The sequence below is a fragment of the Antrostomus carolinensis genome, unplaced genomic scaffold, assembly GCF_000700745.2.
Source record: "Antrostomus carolinensis isolate BGI_N321 unplaced genomic scaffold, ASM70074v2 scaffold9904, whole genome shotgun sequence".
Lineage (NCBI taxonomy): Eukaryota > Metazoa > Chordata > Aves > Caprimulgiformes > Caprimulgidae > Antrostomus > Antrostomus carolinensis.
Window position 1 is genome coordinate 58,702 of NW_010310196.1, and position 9,482 is coordinate 68,183.

Consider the following 9,482-nt stretch of genomic DNA (forward strand, 5'->3'; position numbering starts at 1 on the left):
TCTTCCGATAACAAGTCCTGTAAGAGTTTATTTCGGTCACGGAAGCAGCCTAACGAGTGCATGCTATCTAACACGTCTGGATCAATATCCTCCAAGGAAGGCAGAGAACGAATCTGCACCTTTCGAGGGATTGGTTGCTCTGGTTCTGGCTCGTTCTTACCCCCTCTGCAGAGGAGAGAAGATGAGAGAGAGAAAGGGGGCAGGGAAAGAAGGAGAGAAAAGAAACATGAGTCACAAATGAACCCATACTCTGAAACACAGCCTGCAGCAACAGATGGAAATAGCTTGTTAAACTTCCACCGAGAGACCAGAGCTCGCAACCAGACAGATATTCTTTTCAGAAGAAACCACCGTGAAGGCTAAGAGTGACCAGCACCATGTGGATTTGGGTCTTTAATGAGAAACGTCTGAGTTCAGTCAGAAAGGCAGTAGGAACTTCACTTACCAGTGCCCTCATAATTTAAGCAGCTGTTCAGTGTCCTAATGCCAAGCATTTATAAACACTACATGGTTTTTGAGATGCTGTCTCATCAGCAGGCCAAACCTGAGGCTATCAGGCTGAAAAGTGCAAGCTGAATGATTCTCTTTCCAAGAAGGAGCTGCGAGCAAACCACCGCTGGTTTTCACCAGTTCTGATTACAACCAGCACTGCAGCAGCTCCTTTCTTTAAAGCTTCCAATGTGATTAAGAGACCTCAGTGTTCAGGTCCCCACTTGACCCTTTTTAAGGGTTTTTTGGTTAAAGCAGGCTGTTCATTTCCACACCCACATACAACAATCTCTGCTTCTCTTCAAACATGCAACTGGAAAACCGTAGCCCAAGTGTGATGCCCGAGGTCAGTGGCAGACCCAGGAATACACCCTTAGCAGTAGAGCATATTATTCTTTTAAATGTAGTTAACACAAGCTTTCTACATAATTATACCATCCCATTCACTAGAATGGGGCAATATTGATTATTTGTTGCAATTAAAGGCCCTGCCTGTACGAAACAGGTCAAGGTGTCAGGGTATCTATAACCTACGGAATGATATATATTGCAGGCATGCTGAATATCCTTCGATTCTGTTTAGGTGGGCAGGGAACAATTTCTATAAACTCTGTCCACCCAGAGAGGTGGGTTTGGCAGTGGTGGTACTGGAGAAATTGTCTACCCTGATTTCTCAGTGGATGCTTTGTGCAATGCCAAGGTTTTCATACTCTTCGGGTGAGGTCCTCCCTTCCGATGCTGAGGTTTTCCTACTCTGTCCTCCCTTTATGTGATATAAATGTGTAACTGTTGGGTCCAGGTTCCCAGGGTGGGCAACAGGAATTGGGGATATTTCAACCACATCAGATGGCAGAGTTTGATGTATATGGGGCTGTGCTTGAGCAGAGATTCTTCCTTTTGATGCTGGCAGAAGAAATAAGGTGAACACAACCTGTGAACTTACTCGCACAGCTTAAAATGCTCTGGGCTCAGATGTGAGCTATCCAAGTACCTACAGAGAAAAAGGAACTCCAACTCAAATGCCCCTAATTTTTCTCAGGTAGGTTAGAAAGTAACTCTGATAGGATCATACACATGAGCTCAAGGTCTCAGCCAGCGTACCAAAAAGAGAGCCAGTGCAGATTCTCTCCTCCAAGGTAAGAAGGCAACACGAAGTCACTGCAGCCAGGACTCTGACGCTAGGACAGGACAGTTACATGCTGCACCTTAATCACAGGAGATTGCTGGGTGCTACTTGCAATTTTTTTTGAAGCAAGCTGAAACGCAGTTGTAAGGCTTCTGCTCTGTTACCCGTGTGTGTGGGACATCACTTGCAGAAAGACTCCTTGGAAATTATCATTTTCTCTTCTCTTGAAGCACTGAAAAGATGGTCTTGTGTGTCAAACCACTAAAACACAGCTTCTGACACCTCCTTGGAGCCTTGCAGAAGTGTCCATGTCTTCTGCAATGATACCAGGGTCCTGAAACTAAGGGCTAGAGTTGAAAATCCCTGTTCAACTTAAGAGACATCTTATTCCTTGAGTGCCTGTCTTTAAGAGGTAGCCACACCTACCTCTTAGGATCAGGATCTAGCTCTCAGCAGGTAGCAAGCAATGATTAGATCATAACTTTGCACTGCTAAAGCCAGTGATGACCTTGTCATTAAGATAAATTCTTGCAGGATGGACCTTTGAATAGCAGCTGAGTGTTTTTGTTTCTTAATGATCTGCAGTTCACTTTTAAAAAGTATTGACTTAATTAATCATTCGTTATGTTACAAGCAGATGTCCTTAAGATAATAGAAAGAGATTAAAAAGAACTGGGGCCTACAAGAAAGCTGGGGAGGGTGTGACCTTCTAGTGGCCTCCCAGTACCTGAAGGGGCTCCAGGAAGGCTGGGGAGGGACTCTGGCCAAGGGCAGGGAGTGACAGAACAAGGGGTGATGGCTTGAAACTGGAAGAGGGGAGGTTTAGATGAGATCTGAGGAAGAAATTCTTTGGTGTGAGGGTGGTCAGACACTGGCCCAGGTTGGCCAGAGAAGCTGTGGCTGCTCCTCCCTGGAAGTGTTCAAGGCCAGGCTGGATGAGACTTTGAGCAACCTGGTCTAGTGGAAGGTGTCCCTGCTGATGGCAGGGGGGTTGGGACTGGATGAGCTTTAAGGTCCCTTCCAACCCAAACCATTCTATGATTCTATGATTCTAATTATTGTTTTTGACAATTTCCAGAAAATCTGGGTTTCCTACTAGTTCACAGAATCACAGAATCACAGAATGTTGGGGATTGGAAGGGACCTCGAAAGATCATCCAGTCCAATCCCCCTGCCGGAGCAGGAACCTAAACAATTTTACACAGGAAGGTGTCCAGGCGGGTCTTGAATGTCTCCAGAGAAGGAGACTCCACACCCTCCCTGGGCAGCCTGTCCCAGGGCTCTGGCACCCTCACTGTAAAGTAGTTTTTTCTCAAGTTTAAGCGGAACCTCCTGTGTTCCAGCTCACACCCATTGCCCCTTGTCCTACCATTGGGCATCACTGAGAAGAGCCTGGCTCCATCCTCATGACATTTGCCCTTAACATATTTGTAAACATTAATTAGGTCTCCCCTCAGTCTCCTCTTCTCCAAGCTAAAGAGCCCCAGCTCCCTCAGCCTTTCCTCATAAGGGAGATGCTCCACTCCCTTAACCATCTTCGTGGCTCTTCGTTCCCCTGGTCCATAGCAGAATATCACCTGCAAGCTGCTTCTGTATCAATCAGCGTGGGAGCCATTTCTAGAGAGCACAGTTTGCCACCTTCTGTGCACTGAGAAGTGGCTTTTCCTTCCTCCCTGCACCTGGTCAGCCTCAGCCCCACAGTCAGGAGTTTTCCCACCTCCACATCAGATACAAGTAAAATCTGCAAAGAGGCATTTTGTCATCTGGCACCGCAGTTCAGTGCTGCGGGAATCGAGAAGCAGCGGGTCTGGGCTGCGATTGCCACGGCTGGATCACCTGCTCCATTCTCAGTCTAGCAGAGAGTGACATATTTGTTGCTTTTCAGCCCACACAGACATCAAAAAATGTCACAGGATGAATGCTGCAAATCAGGGCGATTTTTTTAAAGGCCCAGATGAATGTAATTGCTGCGTTAAAACCCGTCCTCTTTTGTGAAGATCAGTGTGTACAACGGCCGGGATTCCAGACCAGGGCAGACTTCTTCACTCTCTCCATGAAATTCCCCCCGTGACTCTCACCAAGATGCACATTTCATAGAATCATAAAATGGTTTGGGTTGGAAGGGACCTTAAAGATCATCCAGTCCCAACCCCCCTGCCATCAGCAGGGACACCTTCCGCTAGACCAGGTTGCTCAAAGCCTCATCCAGCCTGGCCGAGAACACTTCCAGGGAGGAGCAGCCACAGCTTCTCTGGCCAACCTGTTCCAGTGTCTCACCACCCTCACAGTGAAGAACTTCTTCCCAATATCTCATCTAAACCTCCCCTCTTTCAGTTTAAACCCATTTCCCCTTGTTTTGTCATTAACTGCCCTTAGGAAAAGTCCCTCCCCAGCTTTCTTGTAGCCCCTTCAGGTACTGGGAGGCCGCTATAAGATCTCCCCAGAGCCTTGTCTTTTCCAGGCTCTGGGGAGATCTTATAGCAGCCTTTTTGCATCACTTATAGCAGCACTTATTTGCATCAGTGCAAAGCCAAGCAGAACAGGTCCAGGTATCATTTTTTCTGATTTTACTAAATTTGGTACCTTTACAATCAGGGCAATAATTCAGTGTTCCAGGCGTATGTATTTACCCTAATAGCTAATTTTATTTGCCCTCTTGCTTTATTTAAAAAAAAAAAAAAGTGAAAATAATGCTGTTTATTTGCGGATTTATGATAACCTGCCCTTGAGGTAAAAATAAATACTTTCATTTAAAAAGGTTTAAAAAAACCTAACTGAATTAATTTAGGTGGGAGAGCAAGAAGAACTGGAGGTTGGTGATGAAAGGTTTCTCTTTGGTTTCTTTTTTTCCTTTTTTTAGGCTTGTGAATCATGATTTCAACTTTCAAGACCTCTTTCTCTGTCTGCCTAGTCTGCAATTAAATCTTTTCCTCAGTTGTACAGTAGACTTAATATTTATTTGAAGAATTAAGTGAAATCATTTATATGTTCTGAGTACAACTTTCAGGTCAGTAACCTATACATGACAAAGAATGAAGATTTCACATAAAATAGTAGTGTTACATGAAACAAAGAAGAAATTAAAGACGTGAGCAAAACAGCCATAGAGTAAAACACTGACAACCCTTCCTTCTTCGCCAGTATCAATATTTCCATGCAAAACGAATGCAAAGAGGCTGTGAAATATTACCAGATGAAAGCAGTTGAGTTTTAGAGGTGGCAGGGTTATTCACAGACTAAATTTAGCCAAAGGGGGTTAACCTCCTTAGGTCAATCCATGGCCAGTATAGAGAAAATCAGAGAGAGACTCATTAAAAAGCTATTTTGAGCAGAAACCTCGTTTTAGGCAATCTGAACAGACTTCTGGAAGAGCCTTTCTCTCTTTGCATTGACTACACTGGGAGTCTAGGGGAGATTTGTTTTTGCAAAACTCAGTTTGTACTTTGGAAAAAAGCCTCAGATGCTGTTTCCATTGGGGTAAAAAACTGTTCAGTGAGTCAATTATCAGAGAGTCTGACCTTCATCAAGAAGTACACGAAAATGTTCAAGCGCTTATGTCTGCAAATAAAGGAATTTTCAAATTCCAAATCTAGAATAAAGTCATGAAATAACACCTGCTTAATTGTGCATGTGAGCGTGGGACAAGAGTCCTCCAACAAGTGAAAACTTCCAGGCAAGTATCTTGAGGAGGGTTAGAATAATAACATAAGTGATCAATGACATTTCATTTTATTTCCTATTCCAGTTCTGATCGAAGCACAGGGAAAGTCATCTGATTTTGCTCCATGGTGAACAGAGGGGATCAGCTGTCCAGTCTGATATAAGCAGCATTTACTTCTGCAATTGCTAGTAGGACATTAGAGAAGGGGTATTTCAGAGATTACACTTAGAGATTCCCCCCCTCCATTTCTCCTACATTTATCCATGAGAGTTTTAAAAAACATATCTGCAGTAAACAACACTCCAGTCTTTCTTTGGTTTCAAAAGGTGCCACGTCAACTGGTAACTGTAGAGCACACGAAAAAGCCCTGGGCAGAGTGCTGCCACCACTCCAGGTGAACCAAGAAAAAAAATGGTATTATTCACCAAACTGTTGAATGCCCTCAGGTCCTCCTGAAGTCAGACAAATCCAGAAGTGAACATTGCCCATAAGATAGAATTAGAGAACACAAAAAAAATCAAAACAAAGTGTTTTGGTTTTTTTTTTCCTGGTAACAGGCTTAAATATCAGTTCATATCATCCTCAAGTTATTTTCTAAGAGCAAGGATAGGATTATGAAGGTAAGACTTTCCTTCTCACCCAGCTGGGAACCTGTAGGTATGCTGACCCTGAGAAACATGTATCAAAGTATCATTTCCTTGTTTAATATGTGAATTATTCTCCTTAGTTTGATTAAGTTATTGTCAGTATAAAAAAAATGTTATTTACTTAGGTTTCTTGAAATACGATTAAGTCTACGCAAAGTGCAAGGTCACTTTTAAAAGCCATCAATCTTCCTTACACCCAAACCACTAGACAGGCACGTACTTTTCTCACAGACCTCCTGTTTCACTGTCAAGACTGCTGCTTTTAATCAAGTCACAGAACTACTCTCACATCAACAGGTTACAAGGTCAGAAGCAGCCTCTTAGCTTGCTGCGAAGAAGGAGGAGGAGGGATTATGAGACAGGAAAGCTCTTGTTCACAGGTGCTTACTTATCAATATCATAATTTTTGTTTCTACTTCAGAGAAAAGCCAAGATGCCAAGAAGGAACAAATGAAAGCTTTCTTGTCAAGAAGACATTACGAGGGATTGTCTGTAGCACTTGGATAGCAAACTAAACTCTGGCTGTTAGTTGGAGGTGGGGTTTTTTGCTGATCACTTGCAGGTATCTTTTTAACATAGGAAGTTGCTGGACTGAACATCTTATTATTGTTGGCCACCGTAGAAAAAGTTCCTGGCTTGATATGTGTATATATATATATGTATATATATATATATATATGGATGAAATTATATGAGAAGCAAAGGGTAAACAAAAAACCCATTAGATGCCTTTCTGTCCTCTGCCCCTTTCTCCACATGTGTGAAAGCTGCTTTCTAACTCCAGTCTCTCTTCAGAGATCACTAGAACATCAGCTCCTGTAACAGAACCAATAATTCAGTCATGCAAAAGTGAATTTGAAAAGTGTTACTTACATATACCATATGTGTTTCTGAATATGTTCTAGCTGTAAAGGAAAAGAAAAGAAGGAATTAGTGCTGTAAAATAGAAAAGGTAACTCCACAAGACATCTTTATCCAAGGCTTATTCAAGTAAGTCCAACAGTCCAGAGATGGATCCGTGTAAACAACAGGAACTTTATGTTGTATAAAGAACTTGCTCATCCTCACCCACCTCACTGGAAATGAGAATGCAATTCCTGACATACGGAATCAGTCAGGAGCAAATCCTAGGAACATGTGTAAGTACAAGGCTTCACAGGCAAGTGCTTTGGGAATTTAAGTTTTTCCGTTCCTAAGCCCTTCCCCTCTATGACCTAACTGAAGGTAACAAACTGCTCTTTCCTGTACGTGCTTAACAGCTGATTCTTTACACCTAAAGTTCATTTCTAGTTTTGTTTTGAAAAAAAAGAGAGAGAGAGACAGAGAAAGAAATAGAAACAGGTTCAAACAGATAATGTGAATAAACAAAATAAATTGTGCACGTGTGATACGATCTTCTCCCAGGACCCACTCTTGATTGGCTTCACATTTATCGTTAAAATCTAAAGACCAAGTAGAATAAGGTTCTATGTCAATATAACACCATTTATTGTTCCAGTACCTGAACACCTGCCTGCCAATTTCTTTTACTTCCCTCTTTCCTGTTGCACACATCAGCATACTGCTATGTAATGAAGGACTGGTCAAAGCTGGACAGTGGCCTTGTTCTCCTATGGAAGGCAGATCCCAGCCAGTGTTGGGCCATGATTTCCACAAGCATGGGGAAAAGAAAGTAACACCCTTTTTCCAAGAGAAACTCTTAACAGTAGAGGAAACAACCTGTTCATATGACGTACTTACAGTAGAACCTTCCTCATCTATTGTTGGGTTTGGGGTTTTTTTTGAAGCATCATCACAGTAGAAAAGAACTTTTCACAGATGCCCAGTGATTATTCATTACGTGGACAGTATCTCTGGTATTCTTCACACTGCTACGTGCAGAACAATATGCACAGTCACTGCACACAGGCTTGTGTTTGTGTAACACGCCGGTGAGAGGCAGGGGAGAGCACGAAGGAAACTCAAGTGCTAAGAGCTATAAGATGAAATCACAGACCCATTAAACTGGTCAGGAGGAACGGAGACAGCTGTCCTGCTCTTATTACTTTCCACTTCAATTCCAGAATAATGAGAATCAGGGGGGAAAAAAAAAAAAAAGAAAAAAAAAAAAAGAGGAATGGACAAAGAACAAAACCTCAGAGACAGTAAGTAGGTGTTTGCCACAGAGAGCAAGGAATCAGAGACCTCTGTGCTATGGAACAGCAGCTCCACGCCTGGGAAACCAGGAAGATCTGAGGTCGGCTCTATATGAGATCATTTTTTAAGTAAGACAGGGCTTTTCCTGAAAACAAAGAAACAAGGGAATGCAGCTTAGGAAAGCACGACAGGAGGCTGGAGGGATCAGTATGATAGACAAACAGCCTCCTTTAAAACCAAGACTGTATCAACACCGCAATCAGAGGTGCAGGTGGCACTTGCATATCCAGCTGTCTTCTAACCAGTTCACGTGCTGGGAGCACCAGTGCCCCCCAGTACACACATCCACAGGCATGGGCAGACTTGCACAGCTTCCAGCTGTGGCCTCAGCTCTGCCACAATAATGCCCCTTCATCACAATTCCCCTTGCATTAGGTAGTCCTTAATAACAGAACAAGGGGAAATGGCTTTAAACTGGAAGAGGGGAGGTTTAGATGAGATCTGAGGAAGAAATTCTTTGGTGTGAGGGTGGTGAGACAGTGTCCCAGGTTGGCCAGAGAAGCTGTGGCTGCTCCTCCCTGGAAGTGTTGAAGGGCAGGCTGGATGAGGCTTTGAGCAACCTGGTCTAGTGGAAGGTGTCCCTGCTGATGGCAGGGGGGTTGGGACTGGATGAGCTTTCAGGTCCCTTCCAACCCAAACCAGTCTGGGATTCTATGATTCTATGATAGGTGGAGTATTCCTGACACACTGCCATCTTCCCTGAGCAGCTTAACTCAAGGAGATAACATATTGCTGGTGTTCCTCTAACAGCCTGGAGGTGCAGCCTGCTTCCTCCCAGTTCTTTGCAAGCAGAGGTACCAACACAGAACATAAGAGCCTATTTTGTACAGTTTCAGGACAGGATTTTAGCGTGGTTACTTCTCAGGTCCATAGTACCGTGAGGATCTGCTAAGGAGTGTACTGTACCTCCTGTGCTTGGTAAAACCACCCTGTGAGATGTGTATCTACTTGTTATTTCATACACACCACATGGAAAGTTAGAGACATTAATGATATCAGACAAGATGCAGATGATACAGCTAAGTGATGTCCAAGCCTTTTTCATGCTTGCTTCTCCTGCTGCATTTTCTGCCTCCATGGGTCATTGTTCTTTTGTGCCCGTGACATGCAGAAATGCCACGCTAAAGCAGACAACAGCACTTCATTTTCTGAGTCAGAGAAGGGGAAGAAAGGCGGGTCACCAGTTCACTTCTTAGTCACAGAACCTCTGGGCTCCTTCAGAGAAGATGTCAAAGAGAAATCCCATCTGCCCATCCCTGCTGATCAATCTCCTTCAAGCTAACGAGCCCATAGCATTTGTCTGAAGGAGAAGCCCCATAGCACCTCACCATACATCGGAAGGTGCATGAGAGCTCTCCTGGCT

General features: G+C 43.6%; 1 protein-coding gene across 1 annotated transcript in view; it reads right to left on the bottom strand.

Moving 5' to 3' along the window:
- BRSK2 (BR serine/threonine kinase 2) overlaps positions 1-9,482 on the bottom strand; it is a 163,662-nt gene that overhangs the window by 54,815 nt on the left and 99,365 nt on the right. The window contains exons 9-10 of the mRNA XM_029084586.1: positions 6,797-6,828; positions 1-165 (exon numbers count right to left, since the gene is read on the bottom strand). Of these exons, the coding sequence (XP_028940419.1) occupies positions 1-165; positions 6,797-6,828 (197 nt within the window). The remainder of the gene's footprint in view (positions 166-6,796; positions 6,829-9,482) is intronic.